The sequence below is a fragment of the Bidens hawaiensis genome, unplaced genomic scaffold (assembly GCF_021521415.1).
Source record: "Bidens hawaiensis isolate Kalapana, Puna unplaced genomic scaffold, B.hawaiensis_p1.1 tig00002477_1, whole genome shotgun sequence".
NCBI classification, from domain to species: domain Eukaryota; kingdom Viridiplantae; phylum Streptophyta; class Magnoliopsida; order Asterales; family Asteraceae; genus Bidens; species Bidens hawaiensis.
This window is the reverse complement of record NW_027491136.1, coordinates 1464081-1485222: the sequence shown is the minus strand read 5'-3', so window position 1 is coordinate 1485222 and position 21142 is coordinate 1464081. Positions and strand designations below refer to the sequence as shown.

Genomic DNA, 21142 nt, shown 5'->3' with positions numbered 1-21142 from the left:
AAAATAAAAGATCATTCCTTTTGAAAATGAAAGTTGAAATCCAAGCATTAGTGAAAAATAATTGAATAGAAAAAGTTCCAAAAAGTTAAATCCCCATAGAAAAAATTCCAAGCAGAACGAATCTAGATAATAATTAAAACAGATAAACTTTATTTTAAAAGATCAACATTTTTAGTCGTCAGTATTGCTTTGACTTTTGCACAGTTATTAAGTCAAATTCGATACATACAAGTTACAATCTTAAAAGTTAATACAATATAATTGCTAATATATTAAATACACAATTAAATTAAATTGATTTATCTAGGATATGGGTTAGAAAAAGAGGGAGTCATGAGAGCATGACAAGTGGCAAAATATGGTACTCTTTTATTAGAGTAGTAAGATGCCCCGTCTTTTAAATCACTAACGCGCTTTGAGCTTAATGCTAGTAGACAAGAGAATAGCTCCACATTTAAGCATGCTCAGTTGGGACTGGCGTCATGATAAGTGACCTCTTGGAAAGTATTCGCCTAGTCAACCAAAAACAAATCCATAAGTCCTTCGTGGGTAAAGTGAACAATATTGATGATGAGAAGTGTTGGATGTTACACTAGCACTTAGCGATCGACTTAATGTGATACTTTGAGAGTCGGTACTATTTTAATGCCTAATGCAAAGCCACTACCAGCCTGGGCCTCTTATCGCACGACACTATCGATCTGGTTCATAGGTGGTCTACCAAAGTCACTACCAACTTGGTTCGGTGGTGGGCTACCAAAGTCACTACCGACCTGGTTCTATGGTTGGATATTGAACGCCCCATTGAGAGTGGATCATTGCTAAGCTCCTCAATGGCTATCGCTCAAGTGCGCCTGCATCATTAGCGAGTTCCTAGTTTACTAGCGCTGAGTTGAAACATATGATCGATAGTTTAAACTTTAAACCAAATAGATTGCACTAAAGACTTTTAAGGTAAGTTGTTTTTCGTTTAATGCCTAAATTTATTTTTTTGATTTTATTTCATTATAAATGCTAAGGTGAGCCTTAGTTGAAAAACACACCGGAGAATTATAAGCATCCTTACACCTTTTTGCAATCTTTTCTTGATCTTCCTGATGCAAATAGTTTTCAAGTATAATTTGGGTGCTAATATCACCGATAGTGCACACTACTTCGGTTGTATTATAGGAAACAAAAATATTCTCTTGTGAGATTTGTAATCTATTTTAAAGGACACGTGTTAAACATGAATTTCGGCTACCATCCCATCTTCAACTCATTTATTTATTTTGTTTAGTTTGTAATCAACTATAATTTACTGATTTCTTTCATTTATGTATTGTAATTTTAATTTAAAGTGTTTATATTATAAATTTATGAACGATATTCATACAATCATACAATAACTAAATAGCATTCAGTACTTAATATTTATATGCGCTAACTCTTGGCTTCATTATCAAATTTGAATAATTAAATTGGTTATCGACTTACAGATTAGTTCATCTTAAAGTCATTTTAGTTTAAAGTGGTGACGTTAAAGAATTTTTGGCCAAGTGATATCAAAGTGTTGAAAAAATGTCGTTCAATTAAGTGGCTGGTTAAAACCCGTGATAGACGAAAGTATATTGATTTAAAAGTATGTTTAGAGAATATATGCGTTTATTTTAGGGATTACTCTGTAGAATAGTAACCAAGTTTTAAAATTGTTCCAATCATCTCACTTATAAAATATTTTAAATTAATCAGGTCATTAAAGTGTACTTTGTTTTTTAATCCTAGATATTTCACATATATAGGAGGCTGCCTAGGTTGTTTTTTAAAATAGTTTGGCAATGCACAATATTTTTTAAAAATTAAAAAAATTAGTAATAATTGAGAAAAATAATTTAAATTGCTAAAAATAGCAAAAAAACAAAAAAAAATCTAGAAAACTGCAAAAAAAAAATCTAAAAAATTGTGAAAAATTACAATATAATTAACATGTTTCTTTTTTTTGTATGGAAGCAATTAATAATTCTACTATTAAATATTTTAATATCACCTAACTGTATTTTTGAATTTTTTCTAAAAAAAATGATGGTTTCTTATTAAAAAATCATAACTTAAAAAGGGTGATTTCTTACTACCCCCTCCCCTTTTTTTTGTAATTTTTCAGATTTTTTTTTTGCAATTTAAAAATTATTTTTCTCAATTTGTACTAATTTTTTTAATTAAAAAAAAATATTTTGTAATGACAAACTATTTAAAAATTAAAGAAAAACCTAGACAACTTGTTATCCAGGTAAAATATATACAATTGAAAAAAAAAAAACTTTAGTTACTTGATTGAATCAAAATATTTTATAAGTAGCCTAATTGAAACAATTTCAAAACTTAATTAAAATAATCCTTTATTTTAAGTTCAAAAGATTGTTTGATGCAAATTGTATTTGGATAATAATAGCTGGTAGCGGTGACCTCCAGCATTAGCTTTTGCTTATTCTTGTAGCTTTGTTTTTCGTATTAAACTTTGTTTGTCGTAACCAATAAAAAATTAGGCAATGAAAATAATCAATAAAAAATTAGGTAATGAAAATAATGATCATGAAAATGAAAAACTAATCAAAATTCAGAAGGTTGTGTATGACTGGTAATTAAGTGTGTTAAGAACCAAAGTATATACTACCGGTTTTTATTCCCTGTATTGCGGGATTGTTTTAGGTTATTTCTTATGATATTCATATATTTTATGCATTTTAATTAATTTTATTTATTGTAAGAAAGTTAATAATATATTAGGGATTGATGATGAAAGTGTTTCACAAATAAATAAGATGTTATATCTTTGCTTAAAAACTATCTGGGTTTGATGAGATCTATGAGCCGCTTATTTTTTACTATAAAATTGTTTTTTAATTATAAACACTATCTTTAAAATTAAAAAAAAACAGATATTAATATTTAGTATATTCCTATTTTATAGGATTTTCATATCATATATTTGGTTTGGTGAGATTAATATTTAATTTAATGAGATGTTACAACCCGTTTAAGGGCTATCTGGATTTGGTGAGATCATGCCCATAAATTCGGGTCAAATGTATGATAAATCTTCATTTACAAATAAAACAATCTGATAACAATCTGATGGCTTGAGAAAAGTTATGAAGCAACCAGAGAGATTTTAAGAGTGTAATTTATATATATTTAAGATTTAAGATATACATTATAACTTATAAGTTTACAACACATATTAAAATTCTATATCGGTTTCAACAATATTGATATTTTTAATTTTATTTTCCAATGCTTTTTATTGTTTGAACTTTGAAGATAAGCAAACAAATGCTTGTAGCATAGTTTGTAATTTGTAAGCTTATGTATGTTGAGCTTCATTACCCAGGAGGTGCTTTTGTTTCCCATATATTTTACAATTTCACATTTTCTTTGAATCATGTGGATTTTACCTTTTCACTTTTATCTTTTTGTATGTATTAATTTGACATTTTCTTTAATAACCTATGCTTGTAACCTTTTTAAAAAAGTAAATACACTATTATGAGTTATTCTTTTTTCTTGAAGTTTTGTTACAACTTTCATTAAAACAGAGTGATATTTGAAATAACATTTTTTTAATATTGAAATTATATTGGGTGTCATTACCGGACTGATGTGATGACAAACCGAACCAATAACCGAATGATGCACGTACCGGTACTGGTACAAGTATCATTGAAACAGGTTCCAATATTCGTTTTACGGTTTTCGATCCATGTAAAACACGTGTCGATATCTTATTGGGTATATCACGAGTTTAACTTTGCGTTTTTCTCTTTCAATTGCTATACCGAGTGCTTGTATCGTACATGTAACAAAACAAACAGAACTAGCACATACAAATACCCGCTACGTAACACCAGAAAATGTCACCAGTTTCATAATATTAAAGTTAAGTCAATTAAATAATACTAGTAATAATAATAATAATAATAATAATAATAATATATGTTTTTATTATATGTACACGCATGATACAATAAAATTGATTTCAAGCTAGAAAGTAGGACAAGGTCACCAAAGAAAATTGTGTTGGTTAATTTCCTAAACATTTTTTGGTAAAAATTAGTAGTCATTTCAATCTTAATTATGCTAATTTACTAACGTTATTTTTTTTAGAAATAATAATAATAATATCATTCTTATTAAAATCGAAACGATTACAATAAAGTGGCAGGCAAACGGGCAACAAGCTGCGTCGCAACCTCCTTCTGAATAGCAAAACCAATTCTACTAAAAACAAAGCGTTGAGTCGTATGAGACAAAAAAGTACTATGTACAACACGCTGAACTCTGTTTAGAAAATTCACAGCCTCCGAGGCCAGAAACCCAAATGTATCAAAAGCAAAAGGGAGAAACACATGTTGATTTTCTAAACAGGCCTTATTGTGTTTGACAACTTTGCCCGATTCGGCCTTCAACGCAACCTGACCCACAACAAATCCGCGGTCCCTGAGCCCGACAAGAGAAGACACTCCTGTAAGGTCCACACAAGTGAAATTTTATTACATGTTTTTATACATTTTCCTAATACAAATGTATCATACTATAAATATACATAAAAATATAATAATGAAATTTCATATACTACTAACGAACGCACGTAAGTTGAAAAGGATAAGACGTAAATTGTTAGATCATATATTCTAACTCAAGTGTAATACAAGCATGTCCGGTGGACAGATAAGATCAACGCCACCTTCATCAATCCATTCTAAGTCGACACCAACAAAATAAATATTTTTATATTAACTTAAATAAATGCCTTTTTAGTGATCAACAACAATTTAATACGTATCTCCTTTCGCTTATCCCAACCCTTGATCTTTTCCTTCGTTCCATGACAGTGATACATAACTTAAATATATAAATATACATCCTTACATAACGCCTGTTTGTAACAAAAAACTTAAGGAACAGATTATGCAATTATATTCTTTTTACTTCTAAAACTGGTATACAATATCCTATATAGAAATGAAAGTAATTTATTTAATATTGAAATAGCTCACTATTATATATTATCTTTATGTAAGGCCTAAAATGAAATTAGTTATTAGTTGGTTAAACTATCTTCAATCCATGGTTGTTACTTTATATATGTAGGAGTAAAAAATATAAAAACATCAAATATACAAATATGAATTATATAATGTACATTATAATTTATTATAAATTATAAAATATTACATAATAAATATTAGTGAAAGAGTAATTATATATTTCCTGAAATACATAAATTATTAAGAATAATATGTATTTGAATTTTAGAAAAAGAAATTAGAATGGAAGGTTATAAATCTAAATTTATTAAAGAGAATATTAATATCAAATCATCTTATTTTAACTGATAAGCCACAACATTTTACAAACAAGACAGTAAAATTGATTTTCATCAATAACGAAATTTATGCATTCAACATCCTATAAAAAGGATTAGTTGAGTGCGACGGAGGCAATAGATATCCTTTAATACTATAGTTAAATAGTAAAAATTTTCACTTATATAATACTCCAGCAGTCCAGTTTACGTAAATTATTTTACTAAAATATTATTATATCAATTATCGAATAAAGGTCCCAACCACAATATTCTCGGTCATCATTGATGGAACGCAGCAAGTGGTTATCTACGGTGGCCAGCATATGGATCCAGTGCAGCTCCGGCGCCTCCTACACCTTCGGAATATACTCCGCCGCTCTCAAATCCAGTCAACGCTACGATCAATCCACTCTCGACACCGTCTCCGTCTTCAAGGACATCGGCGCCAACATCGGAGTTTTATCCGGTCTTCTCTACGCCGCCGTTATCGATAACCGTTCATCTCCTCTCGGATCAGGCCTTTAGTCGGTCTACGTGGCCGGAGCGGGTCAATGCTTCGCCGGTTATTTTCTGATGTGGTTGTCCGTCACCGGATTCATAAACCGGCCTCACATGCTGCTCATGTGCCTCTTCATGTTCATGGCCGCACACGCTCAGACGTTCTTTAATACTGCAAACGTCGTCGTTGCGGTTCGTAATTTTCCGGATTATAGTGGGACCAGCGTTGGCATTATGAAGGTAATTAATTCTTTTAAGCCAATTCATTGTTTATTACTATAATATGATAAAATTTTGTTATTAAGGTGTCATGAATAGTAACATTGATTTTAAAAACGGCTGGCCACGCAACTTGTTGCCTTTCGATGTAAACACAACTTTTTAATTAAATATAATGACAGCGATAACACGTAAAATTAATTTTAGGGATTTTTGGGGCTAAGCGGAGCAATACTTATTCAAATTTATCACACGCTATTTGACGGTAAACCAACCACCTTCATATTAATGCTTGCTGTGTTTCCAACACTCGTGTCATTGGCACTCATGTCACTAGTACAATCAAACCCTTCGAACACGAGCAATGATAAACCGCATTTGAATCGCTTCTCATTGATCGCGGTCACCATCGCAGGATACTTGATGATAATAATAATATTACAAAACATATTCACTTTCCCGTTATGGGCTCACATTGTGACAACAACAATTCTTTTGATCATGGCATTATCACCTCTTCAAGTAGCCCACATAGCTCAAGAAAACAAACTAATGCGACCACCATCCCCTGCCACGGATCCATTGATCATAATTTCCGAGACTCAGGACGTTGAAATGAATCTAATACAAGCAATGGGCACAATTGACTTTTGGTTGTTGTTTCTAGCCATGGTTTGTGCATTGGGGTCAGGGTTAGCTACAATTAATAATATAACTCAAATTGGCGAGTCGCTTGACTACTCGACGGTTGAGATCAATGCAATGGTTTCGTTATGGAGTATATGGAACTTTCTTGGCCGGTTTGGTGGTGGGTTCGTGTCGGATATATTTCTACATCGATTTGGGGCCGGGCGCCCATTGTTTATATCCTTAACACAGTTTGGTATGGTTGTGGGTCATTTGATCATTGGTTTAAGTGGGAATTTGTACATTGGTTCGGTTATTGTGGGTATTTGTTATGGGTCACAATGGTCTTTGATGCCTACAATTAGTTCGGAGATATTCGGGGTGAAACATATGGGGACTATTTTTAATACCATTGCTGCGGCTAACCCGATTGGTTCGTATATTCTTTCGGTGCAAGTGATTGGTAAAATATATGATAAGGAAGCACAGGCTGGAGGTGGGTTGTGTCATGGGCTTCGGTGTTTCATGGTTTCGTATTTTATATTTTCGGCGGTTTGTGGGTTCGGTGTGGTTGTTTCGTTGGTGTTGTTTCTTCAAACGAGGGGGTTTTATAATTTGGTTCTTCAAAGACGGTTGAAGCCGTTGCAGGGTCGTTAGAAGTTAGAACTTAGAATGAGATCTTGCATAAGATTCAATTGCATGTTGTTGATCTATATGATAGGTTGATAACCAATGTTTTATAATGGAGTCATGCTCAATCAAAATGTGCATGATGTTAAAGTTTGATGTCACGGTACGGAAAATGATTATTTTTGTTTTCTAGGGAATAAGGCATTTGAACTATATACAAGATTTAGTTTGTTTTATGAAATATTTGGGCTTATGTTATTTTGTAACAACAATCAAAATGTTTTAACCTAATTTGTCTCCGAATCTCTTGAAAGCGACTCTTAACAAACTCGGTGCCCATCAAAAGTGACCTCAATACAATAATTCCATGTTTCACTTTTATAAAAATAGAAAGAAAACGTGATAAAAATAGTTAATTTATTATAAATTTAAATAAAAAATAGTATTTCCTTTTCAATTATGCTAGTAGAGGTGCACAGCCGGTTTAAAACTCAAAGCCGGTTTGGGTTAAAACCGGTTTGGTTTGTTCAACAAAAGTCAAAACTGGTTTATGATCGGTTTCGGTTCGTGTGACATTTGAGACAAAACCAGGTACACCTCAGTACGTATTTACCGGTTAAGCAATTAAACGCTTATTACGTAACGAACGAACGATTAACCGAACGGGTCTGGTTATGACCCAGATATCTCAAGGGGGGGGGGGGGGCGCATCTATAAGTGATATACGATTAATATAAGCTAGCATATTAATATTATGGTCTTAGTTCGATAGCAAACCAGTTAAACGAAAACATGCTCTTTTAACTACCCGCTATAGATTTAAACGCGAAAGATAGTTATAAACCAAGCATTGTATCATCCGTTAAGCCGAAAAAGATTTACAAAACAGTTAGTGTGAATGTTTTAACCAAACGGGTCTGGTTATGACCCGGATATCTCAAGGGGGGGGGGGCGCATCTATAAGTGATATACGATTAATATAAGCTAGCACATTAATATTATGGTCTTAGTTCGATAGCAAACCAGTTAAACGAAAACATGCTCTTTTAACTACCCGCTATAGATTTAAACGCGAAAGATAGTTATAAACCAAGCATTGTATCATCCGTTAAGCCGAAAAAGATTTACAAAACAGTTAGTGTGAATGTTTTAAGCGATTCGTGAAAATATTTTCGATAACAAATAGTATATTTTTATAAATTTATACAAAAATAGCCAAAAAACGATTGTTTTCGTACTTCTTACCGTACCCGATATATTTTTCGCGCCAAAAACCGAACCCGAAATAAATTTGGACTCACCATTTCACGCCCGGGCACGCAAATCTAGAAAATGTGACAAAATTGGGCCAAGGGGGAGGCCCAATAAATTCCGGCTTGCACCCCCTTAGAATATTTTTGTTCATGTTTCTTTATATTTAAGCAACATTAGATATTTTTAACAATAATTTCTAGAAGATAACTAGCTACCTCAGCTGTTCTTTCATACTTTCAACAAAAACTTAAAGTATTAATCTCATCTTAATCAATTTTTAACATGTTTAATATCATATAAACATAGTTTGATTACCAAAAATCATTCCTAACCATGAAAAAAATCAAAACAATGGCCCATAAACATGTTTTGATCATACACATGGTTAGGAACCTTGTTTTATAGTTTTTTGGCCATAAAACGGATTATAGGGTTTAAACGGCGTTTTTACGGTTCAAAAGTTCGGTTTAATACCCTAGCCGAAACCCTAAGTTAAGAGGCTGTCATGTTGATGAAACTTGCTTGTTTTGTGATATAGGACCTGTATCTAGCTTTCATGGAAGCACAAGAACCTGAAAACTTGATTAGAAGGGCGAAAACGAACCAAAACCGCTAAGGTAATACCGAATCACTCGATTACGGGCTGTTTAGGTTAAGGTTATGACGTGCATATTTTTAGGTCATTAAATTTTTCAGGGACATCAGGGACCATATCATTAAGTCCCTGTTCAAATTTGGTAATTTTTCGACCATTCGAGAATATTTGGCGAATTTATTACCGAATTGGGACGTTTATTTGGGAAAAATAATTAAAATGCTTCAACAATTATGAAATTTTTCGGGGAACTCGGATTTAGTATATTATGATCACATATGAAATTTGGGAGCATTTGGAAAAGCCTAAGTAGGTTTTGTTCATTCATGTTTATTTGAATTTTCATAGTCGTTTTTGGATCGTAAATAATAATTGGCAAGATTGTTAGAGTTTGGGATTTTTCCAGGTTGTTTTGGGACATATTTTGGTCACTCAGAAATTTTAATGGATTTTTTGAAAATCATTTGGTATAAACGGATGATTTTCGGGCTAAATAAAGCAGATAAAATGATTTTTTATAAATTAATAAATTATTAAATAATTCTATAAATATTTTTATAAAAATCTACATATTTTAATTGATAAGTGGTTAAATTTTCATAATTTGATTAAAATATAATTAATTATGCTAATTTAAAGATTAAACAAATTCAATTTTGGTAAAAACCGACGAGTTCGTGATTAACGAACCAGTTGGAATATCAGAACCTCAAAAGTGATAAGAAATTATATTTTTAGATTAGTTAAGTAAAAACAAATTTTTTTATGAGAAATCTTGATAATTTGGATAGATTGTGCGCATTTTTTTTTCTCAAATCAAACTGAATAAACGGAAACAAGCCCCGTAACGAATCCAAAACCCTAATATGTGATCTTTTTTTATAACTTAATCATTTTATCGACCAACACATTTACCCAAACTTATATCCCCATAACTGTTTTCTGAACGTATAAACAAACAACTTGGCCTAGCTGGGAAAACGGGGAAACTGAGCCAAGTTCGATTTTAAGTATTAGACATTAAACAACATCACAATCTAAGCCTATTGACACTTTCTGGGCGTAACAGCTATGCCCAGATTAGATATACAGCCCAGTTTAGTATAATGATTGTAATAATATTAAAATATTAATATTATAATATTTATTATAGGAACTAGTGATACGAGTCAAATGAACTACGAGCCGACGCTGTACCGAATCCTGATTAAACAGTGAGTTTCATGACCCCATTTTTAAACTGTTTTTACGAAATATCGGGGTGAAAAACATGTTGATACATATCTGTACACTATGAATTGTTTGATGATGGGAATTATCCAAGTTCTAACACACAAAAGCACCCACGAACACAGTGATTAACTTCGAGTCAGTGGCATGTGAACAGTACTATTGGTTTGAGAAACCCAAACGGAGCCGGCACGGTTTGCCGAGACATACACCGTTTGCACATGACCATAATTATACAAACACGCTATGTGGTGTTAGACATAGCTACTCTGGGCATGCTGTGGGCGGAAAGATGGCCACACTGCCACAGTGGTTGATTGAGCGTGGGAAATGGATGCATGCAACACGAACAGACAGTCAAGGCTTCACTATAGCTTAGCATAATTACATCATAAACATACAAACAAACGTACTTGTGAACGTACATATATACATACTTGCGTATTTACAAACTATGATTGTTGTACGCGCAACTAATTTCTTGAAACTCACCAACTATTTGTAGTTGACCCGTTTTAACATGTTTTTCAGGTATACCAGACCTGGACAAGAAAGTCAATGTGCTACGTGTTTGACTTGCGATCAATCATGGGTGAATTGATGCAACTGTGCTAGTAAGAATTAAAGTCGCTTAACGGACTTGATTTAGTTTGTATCACCTAGTTGTAAACAAAGTTAGATCGATGTAAAATATTGTAAACTAGTTTGTATTGTTCTTTATAAACAATGTGGTTGATACCCGAGGTGTCTGTTACATTTCCGTTTTACGCTTCCGCAAATCGTTTAACGGGGTGTGACAGTTCGGATTGAAACCGGTTTCTTACCATGGTACGATCGGTTTCGGTTCGGGTTTTGCCCGAGTTTAGCCGGTTTCAGTTCAGTTAACCGGTTTGGAACCGGTTTTGGTGGAGAAAATTACAAACCGGATCCGAACCTACGATTTCAATCGGTTCCAAACCGGTTTCTACATAATCGGTTTCAAACCGGTTAGGTTTCGATTCAGTTTTTGGGTCGCTTTGGTTAATCAGTTTATTTACCCACCTCTCCTAGTAGTCATATCCTAATATGCTATAGGCTATAGCAGTTCTTGTAGGCTGGGCTTAGAGGTGCACAAAAAACCCGAACCCGGAACCGGACCTGAAAAAAATACCCGGAACCGGTTTTTCTAATACCCGGGTTTTTATTACCCGAACCTGTACCTGACCCTACCCGTAAGGTACGGATAGGGTATGCATTTTGGTACCAAAACTCGTACCTGAAACTGGGCCTATTTATACCCGGTAATACCCGAAACCAGGTTTTTCAAATACCCGATCTATACCCGAAAAATACCTGACAAATATCCAAAAGTACCCCTAAAAATTGTAACCCCTTAAAAAAATTCAATCTATACCCGACAAAACCCTGAAAAAGCCCCAAAAAAATCCCAAAAATAGGGTTTTTTCAATACCCGGAAATAGGGTATTCAAATACCCGGTTTTAGAATACACGGTTCTATACCTGACCCGAACCTGATACATAGGGTATGGTTTTTAGAGACAATACCCGGACCCGAACCGGGTATTACCAATACCCAATTTTCCAATACTTGGTTTCATACTCAAACCCATGTTTTTCAAAAACCCGATTTGTGCACCTCTAGTTGGGCTTGGCTAAAACAAAAAATAATAGGAGCTATTTTACGATGACAATGGGCTTTCTACCCATTAAGCCCAAAGTAGTAAAAGGGTTTAGACTTTAGTTAGTTCGGACTTTAGAGACTTGGAAGCTATTATTCTAATTTCTTCTGCTTCTTTTTTTTTTTTTTTGAAATGCCAAATTTTATATAAAAAAAAGAACAAGAAAAAAAAATGGCAATATGAAGCCATCCATATTTCTAATTAAAGTAAAATTTTTCTCCTTGTGGTTTGGCAAATAATGCGAATTTAGTCCAAAAAGTTTATTTTTTGCATATGGACCCTCCACGTTTCTCAATTCTTGCCAATAACATCCAAATCACTAATCTCGTTAAATTTAATCGTTAGGTTAGGGTTAGACATGTCTTTTTACTATTTCTTTATTATATGAGTAAAATGCCAAAATCGTCCCTAAGGATTGGTCATATTTGCGAATTTCGTCCAAAAATATATTTTTTTCGCAAGTAGACTCTCGATTTTTCCCAATTGTTGCCAATTCGTCCAAATTGTTAACTCGGTCTAAATTCAACGTTAACTTATGGGTATTACTGTCCCTTTACATGTTTGTTTACATTATTGTTATTATGTGTTTGCTTGATGACATATATAACATTTCACGATTCCTATGTTTGAATCCAATATATTATCCGTTTATTTATTCTTCTTTATTTGTAGTCATATAAGGGGTTTAGCTCAGCGTAATAATAATAACAATGTAAACAAATATGTAAAATGACAGTAACATCCCTAAGTTAGCGTTAAATTTAGACCGAGTTAACAAATTGGACGAAATTGGCAACAGTTGGGAAACACTGAGGGTATAATTGCAAAAAAAATATTTTTGGACGAAATTAGTAAATGTGACCAAACTTCAGGGACGATTTTGGCACTGTACTCATGTAATAAAGAAAGAGTGAAAAGACATGTCTACCTTTGAGTTAACGATTCAATTTAACGGAGTTAGTAATTTGGATGTAATTGGCAAGAATTAGGAAACGTGGAGGGTCCATATACAAAAAATAAACTTTTTGAACTAAATTCGCATTATTTGTCAAATCATAAGGACGAAAATAACACTTTACTCTTCCAATTATATTTCTTTTGAAGATTTTATCATGCACTCATCTAAAATCATGATGTCTTGTAGACAACATGAAGCCGTCTAGAATTTTTAAGCGTATTTTTTGGATATGTATGTAAAGGTGTTTTTCTCATTTTTATTTTTCGTATTAAACTCCTTTTATTGGAAAAAAAATAATAAAAGTAGATAATGAAAATGATATGAAAATCGAAGACAAATTGGTAACATGAATCACAAGGTTTTGTCTTTCTTTGTGGAGTAAAACGCCATTTTCGTCATTGTGGTTTGGTAAATAATACGAATTAAGTCCAAAAAGTTTATTTTTTGTATATGGACCCTCAACGTTCCCAATTCTTGCCTATTACATCAAAATCACTAACTCCGTTAAATTGAATCGTTAACTCAGGGGTAGACATTTCTTTTCACTCTTTATTCATTACATGAGTACATTGTCAAAATCGTCCCTAAAGTTTGGTCACATTTGCTAATTTCGTCCAAAAATATTTTTTTTCGCAATTAGGCCCTCGATGTTTCCTAACTGTTGCCAATTTCGTCCAATTTGTTAACTCGGTCTAAATTTAACATTAACTCGGGGGTGTTACTGTCCTTTTACATATTTGTTTACATTGTTATTATTATTACACTGAGCTAAACCCCTTAAATGACTAAAAATAAAGATGAATAAACAAACGGATAATATATTTTATTCAAACATAAGAATCGTGAAATGTTATATATGTCATCAAACAAACACATAATAACAATAATGTAAATAAATATGTAAAATGACAGTAACACCCATAGGTTAACATTGAATTTAGACTGAGTTAACAATTTGGACGAAATTGGCAACGGTTGGGGAAAATCGAGGGTCTACTTGCGAAAAAAAACATTTTTGGACGAAATTTGCAAATATGACCAGACCTCAGGGACGATTTTGTCATTTTACTCATATTATAAAGAAATAGTGAAAAGACATGTCTACCCCTGACTTAACGATTAAATTTAACGAGGTTTGTGATTTGGATGTAATTGGCAAGAATTGGGAAACGTGAAGGGTCCATATGTAAAAAATAAACTTTTTTGGACTAAATTCACATTATTTACTAAACCATAAGGACGAAAATGACACTTTACTCTTCTTTTTGAGGTCTATTATGTGTTATAGGAAGCAAGATGATAGAGATACATGTATAAAAATAGCAATATATTTTTAGTTGTTTCTTGATGTTGGTGTCTAGTGTTGGCATACACCATTAAAATTTTTCTTTTTCCTTGTTAACACCAAATTATTACACTAAATATTTTTTCTTATTACAGAATTTTAACTCTCACAATTTTAAAAAGCTTCTACATTAACAAACATCTTAATACCATTGAGCTACAAACCCTTTAGTACCATCAAAACTATTACGTTATAGTTTCGTGTCATCCTTTTGAGTTTTGATATCATGTATATTATATCAGTTTATTACTAAATACATATTACATCTCTCTTTTAAAATCATTTAAATTTCATTCATTAACACACCTAAGTTACATACAGTAAAGCAAATACGCATGTGGTTATTTGGAACATTAAAAATGAAGTAAAGTTGGTCTATACTTATTTAAAAACTGTACTCAAATCAAATCCCTGATCTCTTTTGATTCATTCTGAGTTGTCACGCTACGGAATAAGTTTACTGGCATAACTGAAGACCAATGAGCTTACAAAATGAAAAGAAAATTATATTCTATCTACAATATAATTTAAAATCCATAGTGATCAATCTTATAAATGTTTGATTTTTAACTTAATTAGTTATTTTTCTTCTTCTTTTTTGATGTAATCCATGTATCTATTTTCAACTCGTGTTTGGGGAAGCGGTAACCGAAGTAATGACATTACTAGATTTGTTTTATTATTTCAATTTTAAGGGTGGGGAAGACAATTGGGTGTGGGGTGGTAATGCTTTGAGGTTTTTCTTTTTTTCCTTCAAAGAAGTTACTATATAGAGTTGATCCTCCATACTCGAAGAGCATCTTAAAATGGAATAACTGGGTTCCAATGAAAGTGAGAGCGATTGTTTGGCGGGACCTTTAAAACCGTCTTCCAACAAGCAATAATCTGATAAAAAGAAAGACATTTTTTGGTCCGGATATGTGTATTAATTGTTTTATGACAGAGGACTCAGTGGACCATATTTTTACATCTTGCTATGTCGTGACTATGGTGTGGCAAAGAATTAGAAAGTGGTGCAGTATTCAACCTTTTCATGTTAAAGGAGTTCAAGACTTAATTGAGGTTGTAACATAGATTTTGGGAGTGGGGCGTAAAAGAGAAATTGTCTATACAGTTGTTTTGGTGGCCATTTGGTGCTTATGGAAGGTTCAAAATGAGTTCATTTTCAAAATCAAGTCGATGAAAATTGTTAACGTGCTTGGAAATATAAAGGTTTTGAGTTTCTTGTTGATTAAATATAGGATGAGATAGTTGAATCTATATTGGGGTATGTGGAAATCTTTGGTTATGTAACTCGTTTTCGGTTTTGTTCTTGGTGCTGGCCATTGCTACCGTTTCGGTAGAAATGGTTTTGGTTTAGTTTTAATGAAAGCTGTTAAAAAAATCTATTTTCATGCCTGGAATCGTTTTTTGTTAGTTAATAATACTGATTACAAAATGTGTATTCATAAATTTTTTTTTTTTCGATTCTTAATTTAAAATATGAAGTATGAAATATGTTAAAAAATCACTAAATAGTAATTAGTTTTAGTAATATTTTAACGATCACTTGTATACAGTTGTAAACGAATTGAGCAATTGACTAGTTTGTCGTCAATTATTTAACTGAAACTTTGTTTACGTTCGTTTAATAAGTAATAAATGAATACGAACAAGGAATTGTATTTGATAAATTTCAAGAATGAGCAGTATTAAAGGGATGTTTGTTCAGTTATGTTTGTACACGCTCTCTATAGTGATTGATTATATTCACTTATATTTGTTTAGTTCGTTCAACCTTAATCGCAGTTTATAAATTATTCTCATTTGTTTAGTTGTCATATTTTTGTCATCATTATTTAGATAAACAATGAGTTTTATTAAATTACATGTTTTCCATTTCGTATTTTAAAATTATCATGTGACTAATGCTGTTTATTTTTTATTAACTTTATAAGCTAGGCACAACATGTCATTTGATAATCCATTAATCCGAATTAAATATAATAAGTATCTCCTTCACATGACCTGTCTCCACGATGTTTACCTCCAGGATATTCGGTTTAATTTTCGCATTTGGTCGTCCCTCGTACCTACCAACTTTACATATTTCTTTAATGCTTTTGTACCATTTTAATTCAAACCAGTTAAGGTTTTTGGATCTTGTTCAAACTTAAACTTTTAACCCATTCACATTTCACATTCTCAGAATTTCTAATCAACTTCTCGTCGTCTTGAATCTTGATTCATATTTTTTACAATATGCGTCTCACTTTTTTATCAATTTTAACTTATCAGTTTGTTTTGAAATGCATTTCATCAACTGGACTTGGGTATCGGTTCTTGGATCCTATTAAACCATCGTCAATGCAAAAAAATAAATGTCTCACATCACCTTCTTTACCTATTATCTTTCCTCTCAATCATTCTCTCTCTTCCTTTTTTTTCTCTCGTTTCCTCTCCCACCTTCATAAATGCTTGCACGTACTTGGCCAAGATTACTTTACATTTTCTTTCTTTACTATCTTCTCCATGTCAAAAATATATGCACCTCAAATGCATAGCACTAGGTTGGTCTTATACATTTAATGAGATCCAGGTATACATTAACAGTGATTAACTAGATTCCAATATTCCATTGGGTAGGTAGGTTTAGGCGTGTTTTGTAAGAGCATTCTTAGTTCATTCCCTTAAAATATGTGAGGAGAATTTGTAAATTATATGATATGGTTATGAGTGGTTGTGAGTAGAGGTGAGATAAAATGTTATAGGATAAAGTTAAATTTGAGGATTTACTATTCATACCCTATAATTTTTTAATATTTTTGAAAAGTGGATGTGAGTGAAGAAAAAAAAAGATAATGATAAAGGTATAAAAAATATTATTTAATTAAACTGGAGAAAAAAAAACAGTAATTTATAGTGTAATTATACGATATATATTGATATAGGGTAGGAAATGAGCTAGGAATGCTCTAATGTAACTATTGTTAGGAGTCACAAACTGTAAAGATGTTCGATATATCTCTAAAATTTGAAGATTTTTATGTATTCTATTTTACACATCAACATTTTGAAAAAAAATAGAAAGAAAAAAAAAGATGACATATCATAATTTTTACATGTTATAATATTATATAGGGGAAAAAACAAACTAATATTAGAGCATCCATTGAAACTTAGGTGATCTAGCTAATTAGGACAAAAACAAAACGAGTGACCTTTCATCTCCATCTTTAAAATAAAGATTTAAATAAAAACTATAAGTTCTTAAATTTATCTATTAATTTCTAAAAACCTCCTCGACTCATTCTTTATTTCTATCTTTATATTCTTTTTTCTTTATTATTATTATTCTCTTCTCCGTCTTTCATTATAATCTTAACTACTAACTATTTTGTCTTATTATCATTTTTATTCTAAAAATAATTTATAATAAACTTTTATAGAAGTTTAACTATCTTATTAATTTCTAGGCTAACTGGACAAATACCACAGTCGATGTTATAGAGATGCACAAACCGGTTTAAAACTCAAAACCGGTTTGGTTTGGTTTGGTCAACAAAAGTCAAAAACGGTTTACGATCGGTTTCGGTTCGGGTTGAAATCGGTTTCTTACCATGTTATGATCGGTTTCGGTTCGGGTTTTGACCGGTTTTGGCTAGTTTTGGTTCGGTTAGCTGGTTTAGAACCGGTTTTGGTGGAGAAATTACAAACCGGTTCTAAACCTACGGTTTCAATCGGTTTCAAACCGGTTTCTACATAATCAGTTTCAAACTGGTTCGGTTTTGATTTCGATTTTTGGGTCGGGTTGGTTAACCGGTTTATTTGCCCACCTCTAGGTGTTATAAGAGAGCCGAGCCGAACTCTTTACGCAAAAAAGAAAAAACTCTTTTATATCAACAATAACATAATGACAAGCATTAAGAATGCGAACTGCCATGAAAATATGTCCGCAAAATCATTATTTAGCTAATAGGAAATAATCTAATCTGCATCTTCATGTGACCAGTGACTTAATTATAGTTTTGGTCTTTTGGATTACTTCAAACCAATAGTTGCTACTTGTTAGGAGGGTTTTTGTTAATCAAAATAAATATACTGTCTTAATAAGATTTAAAGTTTGAAGTAAATTAAATGATTAAGTTACAAACTTTTTTTTATATTTTCTTTAGGCTATGGTTATTGTCACATCCCGACCAAAGGCGGCGGAACATGCCGAGGTGTAACGATTGTCCATAAGCACATGACGCTAATTAAAGAGACAGTATTTAATGAACTCATTTCATTTCACAACATCGAAAATGTCACATAACAATTATCCATAAAATAACCATAAACAAGATATCACAAAATATGGCAAGTTGATATTGTTCATTTTTACTAATATCCTAAGGTCTTTGATGTCGTTTTCTTCACAATCATAAATCAACCAAGATGCAAACCTGCAACATTTCATAAAATAAAGTTTGTCAACACAAAGGTCGGTGAGCAATTCATAAGTTTAATCATATTAGTATATAATAAAGATAGCCACAAAACTTGCATACGAAACGATAAATAAAATTGGTAATTTGGATAAATAGATATCGCTAAACACATTAGCGACACCTAGCTATAAGGGGATGCCAAATAGTCTAGGATTTTATAGTTATCGTTAATTGCATTACGTTAACGACACCTTGCTATAAAGGGATGCCAAATAGTCTAGGATTTTATAGTTCCACCAACCAAAAGCGATAAACACATAGGCATATAAGCATAGAACACCAAATCGAGCAATTATTTAGGTAAAGTATACAACTACGTTTGTGGTTTAAAATTCAAATATAAAGCATTTTGTTGAATAAGTATGAAATGTCACCCCCAAAATAAAACATGAAAAATGGGGTATGAAGTACTCACCTTCAAGTAGTAAACTTGAAAGATGATAATTTGAAGATTTGTCGGAACGACGAGTTTAACGCACAATGCCTAAAAATAAAAGAAGTCTTGAATTTAGAAAGGTTGTCTTGAAGGCTTTAAACAAAATAAATGTTGAGAAATGTAAATAATTAAAGTTCAAGGTTTAAAATGTGACTATTTAAGAATTTATAATAATAACCCTTTAAAAATGTAAGTTTGCTCGAAACCGGGTTAAAGTATCTAACCTTAATATTTACTCAACCTATGTTAAGTAATAAGGTGGGTAAAATGCAAGAATACAAATCCCTTTGGAATAAAGATACTAAAATGGGTTTTTTTTTGTCGAGTGTTCGGGTGGTCGGTTCGGGTCTTGATAATTGGTCAAACCCAAAGTCAACTTTCCAAAATATTGAATGTTATGAGATAACTCAATAAAATTTAATAAGACTTAACCAAGTATGTAGTTCCATTGTTTTAGAACTAACAACGCACGTTAAGTGAGTGTTCGGTTTTGTCGGTCCAAACTTTGTTATGAGATCAAGTTGAATCCAACATTTCCAAGTACTTAAGAAAATATTTAAAAATCAATTTGTAACTATTTTTAAAGAAATATACAAGTCTTGATGGCTAAAAAAAACACTCTTGTGTGTCTTAAGCGAGCAAGAATCGGTTTGGTTCGGTTTCCATTTCACAACAAGTTCATAGATGGTTTCCACATGTCCAAACACTAAAGAACTTGTACAATAATGTACAAATAAAAAAAATACCAATAGTTAACAATAAAGTCTTTAAACAAAAGTTCGGTTTTCGATTCGGATCGTGTTTCGGGTTAAGACCGATGTAAGATTCTACAAACCCATAACCATAGAATTTGTAAAAATGATTTTAGAAACTTAGATCTAACACTAAGTATGTTTAAACAAACAAAACTAGTAACAAAGTTCGGTTTACGGTTTAGAGCTATTTACGGTTAAACCGAAGCATAGACTCTTAAAAACCCATAACCATGGAACTTGTAAACATGACCAACAAACTAAAATAAGCAAGATTAATATGTATGAACAAGTTATATAGATGTATAAATATCAAGGACACGAAGTCCTCCATGAAGCCTTGCCTTATGGGGTCCGAAACCTCACCGACCGGAATCGGAGAAGTAACTACCAAAGGTAAACAAGGGGTGTATATTATATATATGTTGCACAACCATAAACAAGTATTAATAAGGCTACATAAACTAATTAAGATGAAAGACCAAAATCCTTCAAGAACACTTAAGAAGATAACCTTGAATCTTTGATGTTTGAGAGAGTTTTTTTTTGAGTTGTAGCAAGGGAAAATGAAGAGGAAAGGTGGTGTATATATAGGGTAATGTTGGTGGTCAAATATGGGTGTGAGACACAAGAGTTTTCATGCAAAATGGATCAAGACAAAAACACAAAAAAATAAATAAATAAATAAATAATAAATAAAAATAAAAATAGGATGTTTTCAAGACCCAACAAGTGTGAAACAATACTGTAACATAAATCCATCATTTTGATTATAACATAAGCTTCGGTTTACAAATCGGGTCAGTTTACATAATAAACAAATACAAAAACGAATACAAACAAGACCCGAAATTGACGAATGTCACAGTTATTTATACACCCTTGAGCTATTCACACACCCTTTAATATGGGGTTCCATACGATCGTATAGCCTTTATATGATCGTATGTAGGGTGTGTGGACAACCAAAGAGTGTACGAATATCGCATCCCGTTTCTTTAAGGTGATACACGCTTTTATTTTATTTGATGGATGATATGAAGCATAATAGTTGGAGTGTTTTATTATAGCCGGGTGAGTTCTTTTTAGCTACTGTTTGGTAGCCT

The 21142-nt window shown here is 32.1% G+C and overlaps 1 protein-coding gene across 1 annotated transcript; it reads left to right on the top strand.

Annotated features, from left to right (window-relative positions):
• Positions 1 to 5848: 5848 nt before the first annotated feature.
• LOC143619676 (protein NUCLEAR FUSION DEFECTIVE 4-like) lies at positions 5849 to 7507 on the top strand. The gene is made up of 2 exons (XM_077091553.1): positions 5849 to 6082; positions 6269 to 7507. The coding sequence occupies exons 1-2, from the start codon at positions 5918 to 5920 to the stop codon at positions 7343 to 7345; spliced, it is 1242 nt and encodes a 413-aa protein (XP_076947668.1). The 5' UTR covers positions 5849 to 5917; the 3' UTR covers positions 7346 to 7507.
• The last annotated feature ends 13635 nt before the right edge of the window (positions 7508 to 21142 follow it).